At 38.2% G+C, this 20,971-nt stretch overlaps 1 protein-coding gene across 3 annotated transcripts in view; it reads left to right on the top strand.

Annotated features, from left to right (window-relative positions):
- The window catches only part of cabp1b (calcium binding protein 1b), a 28,634-nt gene extending 8,145 nt beyond the window's left edge, over positions 1–20,489 (top strand). Inside the window, exons 1-8 of one of the 3 annotated variants that reach the window (XM_077585965.1) lie at positions 6,034–6,187; positions 9,515–9,682; positions 12,635–12,665; positions 12,748–12,891; positions 14,378–14,487; positions 14,803–14,877; positions 15,041–15,113; positions 17,986–20,489. In XM_077585965.1, the coding sequence (XP_077442091.1) occupies positions 9,617–9,682; positions 12,635–12,665; positions 12,748–12,891; positions 14,378–14,487; positions 14,803–14,877; positions 15,041–15,113; positions 17,986–18,011 (525 nt within the window). In that variant the 5' untranslated portion in view covers positions 6,034–6,187; positions 9,515–9,616 and the 3' untranslated portion in view covers positions 18,012–20,489. Of the gene's footprint in view, positions 1–6,033; positions 6,188–6,314; positions 6,739–9,514; positions 9,683–12,634; positions 12,666–12,747; positions 12,892–14,377; positions 14,488–14,802; positions 14,878–15,040; positions 15,114–17,985 lie in introns of those variants that run through there. The other 2 variants (XM_077585964.1, XM_077585963.1) reach the window with 2 other exon arrangements.
- Positions 20,490–20,971: the final 482 nt, after the last annotated feature.

Raw genomic sequence — 20,971 nt, forward strand, 5'->3', positions numbered from 1 at the left:
GAATGGTATCCCCCACCCCCCCCCCCCTTTTTTTTTTCGTGTGAGGGGATGATGCAGGGAAAGAGGCGAGCATCAGCACAGCGAGCGCAGCATATGCCTCCGGTACGTCTCGAGTGTCAGGCGCTATTTTTAGAGCCTGGTGGATATTTTTGTATCCACGCTGGGCACGAAAAAAACTCACTTGGCGTAAATCCTCCCCCCTTTTTTTTTCATGAGGATTAAACTGTGAAACGGATGCGCCCGAGTGCACATGATTACAAATGATGCTAAATATTGATGCGGCGTGTGAAAGGCAGAGAATGAGACACATGAGGACAATCAGGGAGGATTTTGAAGTGTGCAGGTCACGTGAAATCACAGAAATGGGATTGTTCGTTTGGTTAAAGGTCTGCAGGAAGAGAACGGGGATGCCTGGAGGCACACACACACACACACACACACACACACACACACACACTCACACACAAAAAACATCTCATGGTCCTCGCATTCAACTGTATTTTAATTTAACATTTTTATTTTTTTTTACGTTTATTTCAAGTAGACAGCATCTCATCCTATAGTGCAACTGCATTTTAATATTTTAATTATGTGATTTAAAAGTTTATTGCATTAAATCAAATTTCACATCTTTTAGCATAGCATAACTGTTTTAATTTAATATTTTTTACATTATTTAAAATTCGAATTATTATTTCAAAACTTAATTAAGTAGCATTTCAGTTGAGCAGAGCATGAAACTATACAATATTTTATTTAAATTCAGATGTATTTATGTAATAATGTGAACCGTATACCTTGTTTTGCACCACATAAAACTTTTTATTATGGAGCACATATTTATTTTTCGTTTTACCTTTAATAAAAAAAATATTAAATGCCATATAATTTACCTGAGCATAAAACTATTATGATTTTATATTTAATATTTCTAAATTGAACTAATTGAACTAAATTTAGTGGCATTTCATTTAGCACAGCATGAAATGGCTTTTTTTTTGTGGGCATTTTTATATTTTTTTAACTGAATTAATAAAAAAAATTAAAAAAATGGCATTAAACCAGAGCATTATTTTGTTTGGATTTAATTTATTTAGAAATTTAAAGTCAGTTTGAATTAAAATGTAAAACATTTCATGTAACAAAAAAAACTATTGTGTATTTTATTTCAAAATGTATTTTTTGTAATGAAAAAATAATGTTTAATTAAATTAAATTAATTAACAGAGCATGAAACTGTATTTTAATTATTATTTTGTCAGAAAATGTTCTAGTCTAATCTTTTAGTTGAGCATAAAAACGTATTTTTAACCAATTTTTCACCTTTAATTTTGTGTTTAAAAAATTGCATTAAAATTAAATGCAACTTATTAAGGAAAGCCTAAAATTATATTTTAATGAATATATGAATTTTTTTTTAATTTCAGGAATATTTTCTTAATTTTTCCCATTCATTTTTTTCCCACTCTTTCGGGGTCGAGTTACGGGGGCAGCAGCTTTAGCAGGGAAGCCCATACTTCCCTTCTCCCTAGCCACTTCTTCAAGCTCTTTCCTGGCCAGCTGTGAGACACATAGTCTCCCCAGCATGTCTCGGGTCATCCCCGGGGCCTCCTTGCATGCCCACAACACCTCACCAGGGACACTTCCAGGCGGCATCCGAACCAGATGCCCGAGCCACCTCAACTGGCTCCTCTCAATGCGGAGGAGCAGCGGTTCGACTCTTGAGTCCCCCCTGGATGCCCGAGCTTCTCACCCTATCTCTAATTAACTCATTCACTGCCATTGACGACTATAGACGTCAAAAATTCATGTGATTGGTTTAACATTTTTTTTCATTTAATTTTTTAGGAAAACCTAGATTTTTTATTGTACATTTATAAGATATAAAATTATCATACAATTCATTATGATTAAACACCTTATTTTTATATATATTTCTTAAACTAGGCCCATAAGGCAATTCATTTTTTTAATTGTAATTAATCACGACTTCACTAGTTAACTAACGATTAATCACAAATTTTATATCTGTTCTAAATTTACCCCAAAAAATTTTGATAGATTTTCATACTCTTGTTAGCAAAGGTGGAAAAAAATGTTAAGCTAATAGAAATAGTTGAAATGAATTTTTGACGTCTATAGTCGTCAATGGCAGTGAATGAGTTAATGCAGTTTGAACCCTGGCATCCGTTTACCATACCTCATTAATCAGACCGTGAATCTGAAAAAAAAAAAGTTATGATAGACTGTGGATTATGTGAAAAAACAAACAGCCTTGTTAAAGCATTGATATAGAATTATTTAAATGAGAGTGAGACAAGGATCTGAAAGAATGGGAAAAGTCATGGATTCGGAGAAGCGCATACATAATACACACACACACACACACACACACTCGTGTTTGACTTGATGGGAGTTGACGGCTCGTGTGTGTGACGTCCAATGAGTTCTGAAGTTCACAATGAGCCTGCGGTGCGAGGCTGCGTGAATCATCCAGTGAGCAACGCACACACATGCACACACATACACAGTACACACAAAACACACACACACACACATACACAAGCCCAAAGACAGTTATTGTATTGACGGGAAGACACAATCCAAATGATTTGAGTGTGAAAGTGTTTGATGGAATAGCACAAAAAAAAAATCACTATTATGAAACAAACTAATAACATAATGAAATCAAAGGATTAAACCATTTATGCGTTTTGATTTTATGCTTCAGTGCCCCCTCGACATTGTGCAGTTCCTTTCTGTGTGTGCGCTTTGGCTGCCAGAAAGCAGTATAATCCAAACATAAACAATAAGAAGAGTTTCACCACTAAGGCAGTATGATGCATTACTATGAGTTGTTTGTGTTCAAAAATTTGTTGGATTTGCAGCATCATTGCTAATTCCGTTAGCCTGTCAATTTGTATTGCGTGTTAGCCTTTAGCTAGCAAACTTTTGTAAATTATGTAGTTTGTAGTGACTTTATCTTTGTTTTATGTCAACGTTTCCATTAAAGTTTAAATGTAAAGATGTTGACTTTGGACTTGAGTTGAAGAGAGCAGTGGTCAGGATTCCGGATTTGCAAATCGAAAGTATCTTAGCCGTTAAGATATTTAATCATGCATTTAACCTGCTGGTTAAAGAAAAGTGCAAGCTCAGCAAAAAAAAAAAAAAATGAGGCAAGCTTCAAAAGGGCCCGTCATGCCGTTTGCCATCATTCCGCTTCAATAAACATATTCATCATTAGAGCATGGTGGGGGGTAGCGCTTCGCTTAGTCTGCCTCACTGTCAAGAGGCTCTGTGTTCAAAATCTTTCCTTGGTGGAGTTGACATGTTCTCCCCGTTTTTCTCTACATACGTCAACTTTCTTCCACATTCTCAAAACATGATAATTAGGTCGATTGAAGACTTCAGATGTCATCTGATGCGAATGCGAGTGTGAAGGTTTGCTTGTCTATTTGTGCGCTGAGATTGACTGCGTCGGTGACCAACCCGGCTGCTTGACTTCATTCAATATACAGTATACAGTATATACACAATATACAGACGCAAAAGTAGGACGATTTATTGAGAAATTGCACAAAACGATCTATAAATATAGTCACCTATCATCTATCGCTCCATCCATCCATCAGTCATCCACCCGTAATCCATCAAAACATCCATCTATCCATAATCCATCAATCCATCCATCCACCCATCCATCCATTCATCTATCATCCATCCATTTGTCCACTCATCAGTCCATCCATCCATCAACCACCCATCGATCATCCATCCATCCATTAATCTGTACATCCATCCACCCACCAACCCATCCATTCATCTATCCATCTGTCATCCATCCAACCATCCATTTGTCCGCTCATCAGTCCATCCATCCATTAACCACCCATCTACCATCCATCCTTTATCCACCAATCTAGACATTCATCCAATCATCCATCCACCCACTAACCCATCCATTCATCTATCAATCTGTCTGCCCATTCTCCATCCATCAATTTATCCATCCACCCAACCATCCATCCATGATCCATTAATCTATACATCCATCCACCCACCAACCCATCCATCCATCCATCAATTTATCTTCCACCCAACCATCCATCCATCATCCATTAATCTATACATCCGTCCACCCATTAACACATCCATCCATCCATCCATCAATTTATCATCCACCCAACCATCCATCCATGATCCATTAATCTATACATCATCCACCCACCAACCCATCCATCCATCCATCCATCAATTTATCATCCACCCAACCATCCACCCATGATCCATTAATCTATACATCCATCCACCCACTAACACATCCATCCATCAATTTATCATCCATCTAACCATCCATCCATCATCCATTAATCTATACATCCATCCATCCATCAATTTATCATCCACCCAACCATCCATCCATGATCCATTAATCTATACATCCATCCACCCACCAACACATCCATCCATCAATTTATCATCCATCCAACCATCCATCATCCATTAATCTATACATCCATCCATCCATCAATTTATCATCCACCCAACCATCCATCCATGATCCATTAATCTATACATCCGTCCACCCACTAACACATCCATCCATCCATCAATTTATCATCCATCTAACCATCCATCATCCATTAATCTATACATCCATCCACCCACCAACCCATCCATCCATCAATTTATCTTCCACCCAACCATCCATCCATGATCCATTAATCTATACATCATCCACCCACCAACCCATCCATCCATCCATCCATCCATCAATTTATCATCCACCCAACCATCCACCCATGATCCATTAATCTATACATCCGTCCACCCACTAACACATCCATCCATCCATCAATTTATCATCCATCTAACCATCCATCCATCATCCATTAATCTATACATCCATCCATCCATCAATTTATCATCCACCCAACCATCCATCCATGATCCATTAATCTATACATCCATCCACCCACCAACACATCCATCCATCAATTTATCATCCATCCAACCATCCATCATCCATTAATCTATTCATCCATCCATCCATCAATTTATCATCCACCCAACCATCCATCCATGATCCATTAATCTATACATCCATCCACCCACCAACACACCCATCCATCAATTTATCATCCATCCAACCATCCATCATCCATTAATCTATACATCCATCCACCCACCAACCCATCCATCCATCAATTTATCATCCACCCAACCATCCATCCATGATCCATTACTCTATACATCCGTCCACCCACTAACACATCCATCCGTCCATCAATTTATCATCCATCTAACCATCCATCATCCATTAATCTATACATCCATCCATCAATTTATCATCCACCCAACCATCCATCCATTACCCATTAATCTATACATCCATCCACCCACCAACACATCCATCCATCAATTTATCATCCATCTAACCATCCATCATCCATTAATCTATACATCCATCCACCCACCAACCCATCCATCCATCCATCAATTTATCATCCATCCAACCTTCCATCGTCCATTAATCTATGCATCCATCCACCCATCCATCTATACATCCCTTAATCTATACACCCAGATGTCCATCCATCCAACCACCCACTAACCCATCCGTCCATCCCCCATCCATCCATCCATCCATCCACACAACCACCATTTGTACGCCCGTCCGTCCATCATCCATCCATCCATCCATCCATCCAGGTATCCATTCGTTTATCCACCTGGAGCTGTTTTAGGTGCTGCTTGACAATTTTGCTTGTCGTTTTGGTCAAAAATGATGTCCAATAAATTTGTGTGTGCACAAGAGTGAGGCTGAATGATTCATGCTAATTTCTGCTGCTTGAAAAAAAAAATGAATAAAATCCACACCAACAGTTTCATATTTCGTGTGTGTGTGTGTGTGTGTGTGTGTGTGCGTGTGTGTTTGCGTGTACGCGTTTGGAGCAGCTGTGCGTCCCTTGTGCACATGTTTTGGTCTCAATCCAAGCCCTTCAAGCTTAAAATGACTTTGTGATGTGTGTGGATGGATGGATAGATGGATGTTAGTGCTATAAAGTGAGGAGAAGGAGCAAGAGAGTGGTTTATTTTTAGATCTGTGTGTGTGTGTGTGTGTGTGTGTGCTTGTAGGTATCTGTGCGTTTTGGATTAGCCTCTGCGGCATCTTGCTCCGGGGAAGGTAATATGCTTGTCCGAAAGAACCTCTTGTGTGGAATTTGCATAGATTTGGGAACGCGTGGCAAAAAGAGAGAGGTGGTGGGGGGGCAAGAGAGGAGGGGAGCGAGAAAGTGAGTGAGCGAGGGAAGAAGACAGGGTTGAGGGGAGGGATGCAAAGACCGTCGGAGAGAGGATGGAATGATTAAGCCATCTTTTCCACTCCAGCCACTCGCACCTCCTCGCTCGTCCCCGTGTTCTTCCGATCCATCATTTGTTCTCCTTTGTCTCAGTTGCAGACCCCCCCCCCTCAACCCCACCCTCCTCTCATCCCTTTCCTCCTCTATCATCCCTCTCCACTTCTCCCCAAATGTCCTCTCCTGTCAGTCAATGAGCCAGTGAAACCTTCTTCCCCTTTTCCAATCACTCCCCATTCCAATGCATGCCAGGAGACGCACGCCGACACTCATGCGCACGCCGTCGGCACACGCACTTAGGGGGGAAACATAAGGCGAGACCACCCGCTTTTTTGCAATGGGCAACTCTGTAAAGTCGCTCAAAATTTTCACCAAGAAGGTAAGCTCTGCTCTCTTGGCTGTGGTCCTTGCATGTTTGCTCCCTTCCGGCGGCGACCTGACTGGACCCGAGGACTTTGTGTAGTTCTGGCGGACTTTGACTTCACATCCATGTAGTGTTTGCTTGGAAGGAAACAGTAGTAGGATGCATTTTGTGTGTGATGCTGCCTTGGCATCGTAGTTTCAGTGTTGCATGTGTGCCATGTTTTCAGGACTAACAAATGCATTGTGGAGAGTTGGTCACTGCTACCAGTTGGTCGTGTCAACAGTGGAACTTTAGTTGCTCAGGACAGTGACACCTCTACTGTAAAGTCCAACAGAATCCATTTCAGATTGATTGTAATCTATATTAGGACCATTTCAAAAGATGAAAAAGTAACATGAACAAATAGTCCCCACATATGTATAAATAAGTTAACCTGTCACCCCTCTTTTTATGTAATGGGTCAGATTGACCCTTTAAAAAGTTAACCTGTTACCCCTCATATTTTGTAGCGGGTCAAAATGACCCATTTTAAAGTGAAACCAAATACGTTCAAATAAAATGTAAACATTGTTATCAGTCATGCAAGTGTAAAAAGAAGTTAGCCCAATAAACTTTTTTTTTCAAGACTTTAACTTTGAATTGGGTCAATTTGACCCTCAACATAAAAGGGGGGTTAATTTTGTGACTTTAAAATGGATCAATTTGACCTGTAACATAACAGCATGGTGGAAAAAAAGTTTTTTTGTTTTGTTTACATTTTTATACTTTGAAATGGGTCAATTTTACCGATGATGTAACAGGAACGTTAGCTCAGCTAGACAACTTCTTTAACTTCTATGAGTCAATTTGACACCCAAAGTAAAAAAAAAAAAAAAAGTATTTTAGTTATTTCTGTGTCAGTTTGACCTGTAACATAACAGGTGGGTAAACTTAAATTCTTGTTACATTTTCATGACAGTTAAAATGTTATTTTATTTTACTTTTTTTTGGTTAATTTGACCCAAAACATCAGAAGAGTTATTTTATTTTGTCCATTTTTTTCTTTAAAATGGATCAGTTTGACATGCAAAGTAACAAGATAGTTAACAGGTGAAATCTTATTACACTTATTATTAATATTATATTAATTTATTATATTATTATATTAATTTATTTATTTTCATTAAAATGGGTCGTTTTGACTCACAACATAACGGGAGGTGTTAACTTTTTAACATGGGTCGAGTTGACCCACAAACGTGACAGGCGGGTAAACTCTTCTGTTATGCTGTTACGGTGGAGGTCAAATTTCTTATTGTGGTTCAAATGGACCCATTTTAAAGTATAAAAAAAAAAAGTAAAAGTAACTTTGCTGTTATGTTGCGAGTTAAATTAACTTTAAAAGTTGCTGTTTTTTTAAAAGCAACGACCAAAGTAACTGTCGCCTACTGACAGAAGAAATCAAGAAGGAAAAGTTTCCGCTTGTGCTAAATGCTAAAAAATGTTGCTAGCACATTTTATCATCACGTTAGCATGGTGGTCACTGGTATTTTCTTTACAAGACTTGAAATTGGGCTTGAAGTAATCTTAATTCTCAACTTTTCAGGATAACTTCCATTTCCTTTCCACTTGTTATCCTCTTATCATCTTTGTCACTCATACACTTCCGGGAGCAGTGACAAAAAGAAACAGTTCAGAGATGAAGACATGAAAGGCGTCTTTTCCATACAGTAGAAAGGACTTTACATTTTGAAGTTCCGATGTACTGCTTTTCCTACTGTAACATAAAGTAGTAAAGTGAGAACATGTAAAAGTGCATGTTGACAAGCTTAACAAAAAGCGCGGCATCTGTTGTCTTCATCGCAAAGCCTTAAATTGGCTGCTCAGTGAATCCCTACCAGCAGCAGCTGCACATTGTTGACATAAAAAAAAAAAAAATACAGTTGAAGCCATCCGAGCACACGTGCTGGACGACTTCTTGCTCCACTTGGGCATTTTTCTCCGCACTTTTTTTTCTTCTTTCCTTTATGCATGTTATGTAACTGTCCGCGCGTGGCTCGGTAGTAATTTTCTGGCACGATGTATTCTCCGCAAACAGCCCCTGCGCCATGCATCACTTGCTCAGATTAGCCAGTGGGCATCGAACCCCTACCCCACTCCCCCGCTCCTGCTTGGCTTCTGTAGAAATGCACAAAGTGGCTGCATTTGGGCTGACATGCTAGCAGACGGGGGGTGCGAAGGTCATTTCGAGCGTGGGACAGTAACGCTCGTTTGGCTCGCGAACGCGCTTTAAATGTTGGCCAGTGGTGTAAAGATGCACGCGGCCGTAGCGACTCTCGCTAATTCGCTGCGACAGCCGCACTATCTGAAGATGTGATCGGTGATGTCACGTTCTATTTTCAGTCTTTTTATGGCCACGGCTTGTTTGGATCCACCGCTAACAAGGAACTGGTTGGTTTTAATTAACCTGTAGCGCTCTCTGTAATTGGGTCGACTTTGCACGAGAGCCTCGTTCGCCCTCGGGTTGACGAGCTTAATTGGTGATTAGGAATGAAAATGGCTGGCTGTGGACTGGCCTGTAAAATGGGCACGAGGTTCCGGTGCGTCTTTTGGGGCAAGGTTCTTACACCGATCGTAGAATCATGAAGATTTAATAGACTGAGGTTCATGTTCCATAATGACTGACTCCAGATCAGCAAATGACTAACAGACTTGCTCTCGAACCCCTCACCTCTCCCCCACGCCGACTGTGCCGCCTCAAACTGAGTCTCCCATCTTGATATACCCTAACCCTGGACCAATTCCGCTCCAGGACCAGAAGAAGAACTACAAAGCGGTGCAGTCCTGTGAGGAGGGGGGCTCAGGGGGGGGCTATCTGGAGCCGCTAGTGGCCCTGGCCCAGAACGGCGCCAACATGCACAACGTGCTGGGGCCCGCGTGCATCTTTCTACGCAAGGGCTTCGCCGAGAACCGGCAGGCTGTACGTAAGTCCGGAAAGTAGCACGTGCGTGCATGCTGAGAGATGAGCTTACTGTCACGTCAGCACTTACTGCACATACACAAATATGACCTAAAATTTTGGGGATTTGAACCATTTCTAAGTCATAATTATAAACAGTCTCAGGAAGTTACTTTCAATATTTCAAATTGTCATTTGAATTATTGCAGTTACATTATTGGGGAATATGTTGTATGTGCCCTCACTAGTCTAAACACGACATTCTGATTAGTCAAACAGTCATCTCAGGGGGCGGCCATTTTGCCATGTGCTGTCGACTGAAAATGACATCACAGTTGCTCAGGGCTCAGGTAACAAGCGATCACGGCTGTTTACAAGCGTCACATGACCAAACTCAGAAAACAAGTGAGTCGTGATTGGTCATTACCTGAGCACTGAGCAACTGTGATGTCATTTTTTTTAGTTGACAGCCTGTGACAAAATGGCCGCCCCTTGAGATGGATGACAATAGGTGGATTTTGTTGCTGCTTAATTCACATTCCACAAAAGCAATACTGATCATAATGCTGTGTTTATACTCGTGGGGGGTGCATACATTTTCATTTATTTATTTTTTTGCCACAAAATAAAATGTAAAAAATGAATCCAAGCTGCTCCAAGTGGATGAATTAATGCTGATTGATGTTTTTTTTAATTATATTTTTTCTTTTTTAATCCTGGCCCTGCTCTTTTATCGGCTCCAAAAATACTGAGAAAAGACATGTGGTTATGGCAAAGGTTAATATGCATTGTAATGTGTGTTTCACAGACAATGTAGACTTATAAAGATCCTTTTTTCTGTCCTTTTTTTTTGTTAGTAACGCCTTGCATTCTTTATGCTGCAGATTTTTTTTACCAATATCACACAAAATAAATTCATACACTTGTCTTACTATTACTTACTACTACTTGTCATTTCCAGTATGTGTTTTCATTACATATCATTTTAATCCCTCAACTACATTTAGATCTGTTTATTGTTTTTAAAAATTACATTTTAATTTTACATTGTATACAGTTTTCAATATATTCATTTCCACCCATTGGGGCCTCTCAGGGAAAATAACAGTCAGTTCAGGAAACCTAAATGACTAGTTATTTCCTCTATTTAGTAAAAAAATAATAAAAAAATTGACCTTTTAATGCATGTTTGTGAAAAAAAAATTCTCAAACTGATTCTAAATCGAGACAAAATGTGGCATTTACCACAGCTTGAGGGCCATATTGACAGAGCAATGACACTGGAAAATAGTCTCTTTTTTTTTATGCCAAATGTCGTCCAATGTTATGATGTTGCTGCGTATGTGTGTCAAAGGGAAGAAATGCAGCTTGCATGGGGATTATTTCACTTTGCGACAGTGGCATCACACATCAGACTTTTTTTCTTCTTCTTAAACAAATCATATCAGTCAGGGGAGGCGAGCGTGACTGCGCTGACGAGCAGTGAGATGGATGTTCCTTTTTGGATGCGGCGGTTGTCTCGCCACACTTGTCACGAGTACACGTGTACTGCCACACAGAGGGTCATCGTTTTTTTTTTTTTGGGGGGGGGGGGGGGGCTTTGTTTTTTTGTGTAATTTTTTTTCAGTTTTTCTGAATATTTTTTGTTTTTGTTTTACTGAATATGTTTTTCTGTCATAAAAAATATATATTCTGAAAAACAAGAAAATACTTTTTCTGAAAAACTGGGGGGAATTAAAAAAATTGAAATAAAAAAAATATATATATTCCAAAAATTCTTAAAAGTTTTTTTTTTTTTTTTTTTACCTTCGAACTCCAAGTGACTTTCTGCAGATTCGCTAATAGCGAACACTTTCCCACATGCAATACACTTCCGTAGAAACTTAACTGTTAGCTTACTAAAATCATGTCAATCGATTGACATGTTGGTAAACTTACACGCTCCATAAAATGATAAACCTATTTTACGTTAGAATGATAGTATACGGTAACAAAGCATAAAACATTGCCAATACTGTGTGTTACTAATTGCGGTACATGCCTTACCTTAACTGAGCCAGTAAGTCATAATAGTTGAAGGTATGTATGTGTGGTACAGGTATGCGGGAAAGTGTCTGTCATTAGCGACTCTGACAAGAGTTACTTGGAATTCAGAGGTTAAAAAAATAACAAGAAATTTCTCCAAAAACGGCAACAGAAGCTGATGCTCGGTTTTTCAGAATGTTTTTTTCCAGTTTTTTAAAAAATTATTTCCCCCCCTGTTTTTTTCTGAATATTTGACAGAAATGACAGAAAAATGAGAAAAACAGAAAGAAAGAAAAAACACACACAAAAAAAACAAAAGTCCTCCAAAAGATTTGTCAGGAAAAACAGGATTATTTTTTCCCCCTAATGAATGGAATACACTTCCATAGTGTCAAGTTCTATAATAAGAGTTAACATAAATGCTCAACCGAAAGCTTGAATCCTAATGTAACTACAAATGCATGGTAATGCAAAAAAAAAAATCACTCATGGAGACAACACTTCATACACCAGACTGCTTTGTTGTGACGCACGGACACCACCAAACGCAAATACCCGTTGCCAACTTCACTGAGCAATTAAGTGCCACTTCCAACGGAATTCATTGCAGCTCTTTATGTAAATTAGCTGAATTGCGATGAGTCCTCTTTCATAAAGATTTCAATAATGTGTATTTTTCAATTGACATAAATTGTAAATTTTTCTAATAGTATTGTTTAAATAATTCATTTTACAGTTCAGCTACCGGTAAGTAGTTATTTTCTGAATTCTTCCAGGAGTCGCAGGTGATTTCACATAATCCCTTCCTCTCGGTTCAAAGGAATCACACGTTCACATTTGCAAAGTATTTATCTTTATCTCCATGTTTCGTGAGAAGTGCTGTGATCTGACACAGATTGTATACTAACAGCAATGGTGGGCTTCTAATCTGCATGTGATTCCTTCCAGGACAGAGAGCTGCGACCAGAAGAAATGGATGGTATGCGACAGCGACCGAAATAAAATAGCCCCTAGTTTAAGTGTAATCATGCAATAATTCCGCGACTCCAATGTGCTCCCAGAGCTGCGTGAGGCGTTCAAGGAGTTCGACAAGGACAAGGACGGCTTCATCGGCTGCAAGGACTTGGGCAACTGCATGAGGACGATGGGATACATGCCCACGGAGATGGAACTGATTGAACTCAGCCAGCAGATCAACATGAATCGTAAGTGAGATGTCTGATAGGGCTTCGAAAAGTTTGAGGATTCCCTCAAAGTAAAGTTAAACATAACTGCCATGTGCACCCCTAAATGATATGTTTTTGACATTTCAATCGACGTATTCAAGAATCGAATCATTTTTATTTTGTTTTCCATGTGACAAGAAAGCAGCAATATTAGATTCAAGTATATTGGAGGGTTTAATTGGTCTAAGATTAAGGTACTGTGGAGAGGAGTAATTGGTTTTATAATATTTTTTTGGGGTGTGCCTATCCACTGGCACTTTTAGAAAAAAATTACCCCCAGGGGTTTTCAGGACCCAATTTCAGAGCCATTTTTCTAATACAGTGGTTTTCAAACTTAAGTACATAGCAACTGCATAGAAACTGACATCATCATCATAAGGGATATAGAAACTGCATAGGTTTACAAATATTATTACAAGGGGGACATCGTGACTGCATAGAAACTAACATCATCAGGGACATAGCAACTGCATTTGAACTACAAATATCATTACAAGAGACATAGCAACTGCATAGAAACTAGTGTTGTACCCAGCTTTGCAGTATCGGCCGATGCCGATACCATACCGATACCAACGTTTTTTTTTTCTCAACACGAAAAAGCTGTCCGGCCAGAGCATTCAAGGGCCAATAGGATATCTTAGCTCGGCATGCAGTGAACATGTCACACATCAGTGAATGTCGTGTATGGGCAAGACACAAGATGCTGCATCCAAAGTCCGATATTAGCGTCAGAATTAATGGTATCGGCATGTTACTTGTTAGTACTCACCGATACCGATACCACAGTTTTAATGCAGTATCGGGGCCTCTGCCGATACCAGTATCGGTATCGGAACAACACTAATGGAAACTGACAACATCATCATCAGGGAGATAGCAACCACAATAGCAACTGCAAATATCACCACAGGGGACATAGCAACTGCATAGAATCTGACATCATCATCATCATCAGAGGCATAGCAACTGCAAATATTGCCACCAGGACGCTGTCAACTACATAGTAACTGATAACATTGTCACCATAAAGGACATAGCAACTGCATGGTGACCAAAAACATCGCCACCAGGGAAATAGCAACTGCATAGCAACTGATAACATCGTCATCATAAAGGATATAGCAATTGCATGGCAACTGATAACATCATCATCATAAAGGACATAGCAACTGCATGGCAACCAAAAATATAATCACAAGGGACATACAAGCTGCATAGCAACTGATGACATCATCATCATAATGAACATAACTGCATTGCCCGTACAAATATAATCACAAGAGACATAGCAACTGCATAACAATTGATAACATTCATCATTATAACTGAAATAGCAACCGGACATCAACTACAAACATCATCACATAGCAACTGCCCAATTACCACTTTTACAACAGGGTGAAAATATTAACTGATCTACTGGACACGTAAGGTAACTTTTTTTTCTCTCTGTTTCCAATAGTGGGTGGACATGTCGACTTTGAGGACTTTGTTGAGCTGATGGGGCCCAAACTTTTGGCTGAGACTGCAGACATGATCGGCGTGAAGGAGCTGCGTGATGCGTTCAAAGAGGTGAAGACATTTCAGTTCTTGTATCATCCATCTCTCAGTTTTCTTTAGCGTTTGTCCTGAGCCTTTCCTAGCTGCCAACTTTTTAGAGTCTTCAATAAGTGAATAGTCGTTATATGTGCCCTGATATGCTGGCGGCCGGTCCACGGTGTACCCCACCTCTAGCCCTACGGAGCTAATTAGCATAAGCGATTTACAAAAGGAAATTATGGATGGAATTGTGGGATGTAAAAATTCCATTCATTCCATTCTGTTTGTTGTAATTTGTTTAAAAAATAATCATTTTTAACTGAAGTGACCTAACCTTGTCGTTTTCAGTTTGACGCCAACGGTGACGGTCAGATCAGCACGGCAGAACTCAGAGAAGCAATGAAAAAGCTTTTAGGACAACAGGTACGAGTCTGCTCAAGCACGTTTGCACAATTGCCAAGAAAGGTGGCCAGAATATTAGAAACAGCTCCCACAATGCAGCCAACCACAAGAAATAAAGCTGTTGTTACACGAATAACACCCTGACATGGGTATCATTGTAAAGGCAGCCATTTTGCATTTCCAGGTCGGTCACAGAGATCTGGAGGACATTTTGCGAGACATAGACCTCAATGGAGATGGACATGTGGATTTTGAAGGTATCAAATGTTATTTGTTAATGGAACAGTCCCATTTTAATTTTTTAATGGTGAATTTGGGATTTGTGTAAGGCATATGCAGTTTTCCTTTTTTGAATTGAATTACTGAAATAAATGACGTTTTTCACTATATTTGAATTTTGCTAAGAAGCACCTATACATATATATAGCAACACATACGCTCGCCTCCTCCCTATTCAGCTCACATTTAAAGCACACACCGTCTGTGGGGATGAACGGCGCCAATGTGTCTGTCAGATTATCTCCATGGGGATTATGTCACCTCAAAGATTACCCCCACCCCCACCACACACACACATACAGAGAGAGCGAGAAAGAAGCATATTTGCATTGAGGGATGAGAACCTCAGGGAGCACTGTGTTGTGTTTTTTGATGAGTAAATGCTACAGTAAAGATGAAGTTCATCTGAGGCACATAAGGATTTATGTGGTGCGTACATTGTGTGTAAATCTTGACATTTACTGCCAAAAGCAAGACTTGAGCAGAGGCAACAGTCAGTACTTGTTTACTTATTTAAATGTTGCAGTACTCTACACCTTCACGTTTACTATTATATATTATATTTTATTCCTCACACATTTTTTGACATGCTTCTACTTCCCCATTTTTCATTCTCCTCTAATTTCTCCTCTTTTTTTTTGACCGATTCAAGCCGTTCCAATTTTAGCCAAAAATTAAGATGTTTGAAGGGGGGGGGGGGGATTCAACATTTTTTCAACTTTCAGTTTTCAGTTTATGCCCAAGGCAAAAAAAAAATCAAATAAAAATAAGAAAGAAAATTATTTTTTAAAAATTCTCTCTAATTTGAATTTTTTTTTCATCAATTCAATCTGTTCCAAATTTAAACTGTTCATCTTATCCCTACTTCAATTTTTTTTTTAAATTCTAAATAAAAGCCAACATTTTTAGATTATTATTATTATTTTTCTTCTACTTTGTACATTTTTTTGACCAATTCAAACCGTTCCAGCTTTAAACTGTTCATCTTTTCCTACTGCAACCCCCCACCCCCCCGACCCCCACCCCCAATTTCTAAATAAAAGCCAAAGATTAACATATTTGTTCTTTTTCCTGTTCAGCTAATACCTGCCGTAATTCAAAATCAAAATAAAAGTTAAAAAATTACAATTTTTTTCTCTCTAATTCCTACATTTTTTTGACTGATACAAATGGTTCCATCTTTAAACTGTTCATCTTTTCCTACTGCAATAACCCCCCCATTCAAGATGAACATTTTTGTTCTTTTTCCTACCTTTTTTGTTCAGCTAATGTCTAATGCATTTTTATCAAAATATTAGACAAAAATATCTATTTTTAGCTTTTCCTCCTCTAAATTTCTGCATTTTTCCTACTGATTGAAACCAACTCTTCATTTGATTCCTATTTCAAATTTTCAAAATAAAAAACAGAAATTAATTTTTGAAAAATGTATTCTTCCCCCCTCTACTTTTTACATTTTTGACCGATTCAAACCATTCCAACTTTGATATGTTTTGCTCATTCCATATAAATTTCTCCAGTCTTTTGATTTTCCCATTTAAGTATCAATTTCTCCACAGAAATTTCATAATATATAACGTAATATACTATTTTGAAAATGTGTAAAATATTGAATCACTATTGATGATGACACAAAATCTTTTCAGTCAGTTAGCAGTTGGTATGTTGTTCTTATCTCTTTTAATCACAAATATCTCACATACTAATACAAAAATGAAAGCAAACAATTTATGTGCAAAAGAAATCCTGTTGTTGTGGCAAATATTTTGTATATTACTTACACTGGGAAACACCGGGTGTTTGTTTTTGTCATTTGATTCAATGCCTGGAAGAGGAAAGATTGGCTCGAGCAGTTTGCAGAAGATACTCTGATTAGCAGCACTGCAGAGTTGGCAGTTTTCACCTCCCTTGAGGAAACAATTTGTTTACAGTTACAGAAAGCATGGAGTACAGGAATAGCCTGGACAAATGGGTCATCTGCGATCCGCTTGCGTCGATATTCTCTGATCAAGAGGAACACGCCAACGTCTCGTTAGAAGTTGCTTCTATAGCAAACGTATTGACATGCAGTAGTTGTTTACAGTTACGGAGAACTTTTGGACATGAATGGCCTTGAGTGAACAGCCAACATATGACGATATTTATTTATTTATTTATTATATCTATGTGATATCCATTGTCATTTTGGGTTGCAAGTTAAGTTATTTAGGGTGTAAGTTTAGGTTCATTTTATGTCAAATCCTGATGCCAAGATTTGAAATAAGGAATTGTTGACATTTAGAAATGGTTTAATGTGATTACATTAATATTTGCAAGGCTCTAATAATAAAGAATAAAATATTTTGACAAATATTTTGTGATGACAATGAAATAGTAATTTCAATAGGAAAAAAATATTAAGTGTAATGTTAATTCTGTCATCATAAATAAATAACTTATAGCAGCAATGAAGTCATCATAGGAAAGGGTGGAATTTAAATTAAAATTGTCCTCATAGAAATATCTTTTTATTCTAGCAATATTCTGACTTTTCAATTGTAGTTTTAAGACTTTGCACTTATTTTCTGTAAATGAATGGATAAAATTGATCTACAGTCAAACCCCGCTAGTTGCGGGTGGTTAGGGACACTGGAATGCATTGAGAATGTGTTTTCTTTTTTTCTACAAATCCAAAGAATTATTTTTAAAAAACAAAAAAAACGGATTAACATTCAATGTGCATTTTCAATGAAAAATTGGGAGCATTCTCGAATATTTGAACCACAAGTATGCATGGGCCGACTGTATACTAAATATTATGACGTTCATGTCCATCTAACCTGCTTGTGCTTGTGTGTCTTAAATTGTCAGAATTTGTGCGGATGATGTCTCGATGACTTGAGAGTGAACCGCTGGCCTTTTCGGAGAGTTCGAAATCATATCAAGTCGCCCCTGAAACTGCAACGCTGGAGCCCGACGAGCTGACGAGCACAGCAAGTCAACACTGTTGGGTGTATTTGTTTGGACTGTAAACTTTTTTTTTTATATACGGGATAAAGCACATTTTCTTCTGGTATGGTTGCTGCTCATGTGTGAGTCAAGTTGAGTCAATCTATCCGACAATACCGTTTATAACGTGTAGCGATTTAGATGATGTCATCCACTGAGACCCGACGAGTGCTTATGAACTCGCTCAGTTGCTGGTAAAAACCATGGAGGTTATCTCAGGTTTTTTTTTTTTTTTTTTTAAACAGGTTATATGTCCACGCTATCAGTGGAGTGGTGAAATGCACTATGGGATATTAAGTAGAGAAGAGGAGGTGATCTCAGTGGAGAATAATAAAGCGAAGATCAAGGTTGAAGGCAAAAGCACCGACTCAATTTTGCAATATGGACATCTCTGTGTGGTCTTGTCAAAAGAAATGCCGTTGTGTTTTTTGTGCATTTTCTCATTTCCCCTCCAGACTGTAAATATTTTCCCATTACGTTGAACACGCCTCACGGCAAGTTTTTTTTTTTTCTGTGATGAGTTGCAATGTAGCAAGGACAGTTCTCTGGATTTAATAATTGTCCTCTTATTGTGAAATCTGTGTCTTTTTGTGTGTGCATTAAGATCTCCTCATGCAGATATGCGTAAAGAAAGTAGAACAGCGCATAGAAAATATCTACACACCCCTGTTCGAATTTCAGCTTTCTGCAAAAAAAAAATAATAATAATTGGGGGGGAGGGAATTATGAACAGTAATAAAGAGTCGGTGATAGTAAAAAAAAAAAATAGTACAGCAAAAAAAAATTTTTTAATGAAAAGCCTACTGGAGCAGCTGAATTCTATTTGGGGTTTATCAAAGGCAATTAAAATGGTGGCTGGTGTTTTCCCGCCAAAAACGTCAATAAATGTCAACTAAGTTTTTTTTTCTCAATGGGCAGTGCAACGTCTTGCGCTGGTTTGTGAATGGAGTGGGAAAATACAAAAACACCCACTAACTATGGCCAGCAGATGGCAGCATTGTATCTCTTTTCAATGGGCTCCCGGGTATCAAATTACAAAAAAACATGGTGGAAAATGTCTCTTTTCACAAAAAGCTTGTTTTCTCCTTATTTTTTTCCATTTTCGCTTGATGTGATTCAAATTACCTATTTTCAAATGGTGATTACTAAAGAACGGATTAAAGCAGAATCATACTTTTTTTCTAATGGAAGAATGGAATCCAATCTTTCATATGGTATCCACCATGTTTATGTAGTCATAGCACACAATATTTTGCTTGCCTTGAAAGATTAGCGAAAATGCTCAAAATCAGATGGCACTGTAGGGGTGTTTTTTTTGGATGACATTTGCCAGTAAAAGAGTTAACATGAGTTAATTTTCTCACCACAGCCGCATTCGCATTTATAAAGGGTGTGCACACTTGTGCAACCACATTATTTCACTTCTTTTTACATCCCCTTTCTAAAAGATCTCACTAATGGTGTAAAACATTGAAATGGTTTATCTTGGCACTTGAACGGGTGTGTAGACTATTTCTATCCACTGTATGATCTGAGGGGCATTTTAAACATTCCATACTGATTCTGAATATCATTGTGCATGATTATCCTGATTTTTTTTTTAATATCAATTCTCAAAAGCACACAATGTGAGATTATTTTTTTTGTAATTCTAATTAGATTTTCTAACTATACTGTATAATGTTAATTGTGTTTTCTGAATGCATTTATATTAACACCTCAAAATACACACATGGACACAATTGTTGGCAAAACTCACAAAAATAACTTCAAAAATGGGTACTGACAAGCCACAATGTTGCTGAGGGTTCCAGCAATCCTTAAGAAAACAACACTGCACTTTCTGTGAAGCATGAGAAGGTTTCACTGTTTAAAAAAGAAAAAGAAAAAGTGAACTCAACATTTCAAGGCAACAATCTTGGCTAAAATGTTAACTTGGGGTTGCTTTGCTCTACCAGGCACTGGTTGTGTTGAATCTGTGTTGGTCAGTGGCTCCGCCAGAAAAATGGAAAATACTTCTTGAACGGGCAATTTTGTCCATGTGTGTAATTTTGGACAATCAACCTCATGTGTCAACTGGCCCCATTCGCGATAACCTGTTATTTAAATGAAGTGTTTTCTACATATCAATAAAGGAGCAGTATTGTTTCTTTATGCACAAAAGCCAAAGAACGTTGACAAAACTACAATTTGACATTAAGTACGAGGTCTGCAGGATGTTTTAGACTGTTCATAAATGTGCATGCCGAGATCTAAAGGCAATTCTCATACTTGTCATCATAACTGTGTGAAATCTATGCATGCCAAAAGCAATTTGTAGCAGATTTTCTGGTAGAATAAAAGTTTTTATGACATGTAGAACTTGACCAGTGTGACTTGTTGATGTCTGGTATAGGAAGTGGGCTCACACGCCGTACATTAACATTAGAACATTTACTTTATTTCATTTATGTATGGCATCAATTACAGATCTCTCGAGAAAGGTAGCAGCTGCTGTTGTCTCATACGTTACATTCATGTAAACATTTAGACATTCATCATACGCGTGTTCTCGTTACATTCCGTTTCCTCGAACCGTTACGATGCTTTTCACATGAAGTGATGACTTTTTTCCCCCTTCTTACGACAACTTTGCGTCATTCCAATTTTTTCCTCTCGTTACCTTTCATGTTGAATCAATACAACTTTATTTTTCTTATTACTTTTTCTCCTAACGTTACAACTTAATTCTTATAACATTATTACTTTTTCACACAATATTCCAATATGAACCTAAAATGACTCGTTTTTCTTTTTTTTGTATTATCGTATAAATGCGGCTTTCTTTTAACATTTTCATTTTTTGCTA

This window comes from Vanacampus margaritifer, chromosome 14 (assembly GCF_051991255.1).
Source record: "Vanacampus margaritifer isolate UIUO_Vmar chromosome 14, RoL_Vmar_1.0, whole genome shotgun sequence".
NCBI lineage: Eukaryota > Metazoa > Chordata > Actinopteri > Syngnathiformes > Syngnathidae > Vanacampus > Vanacampus margaritifer.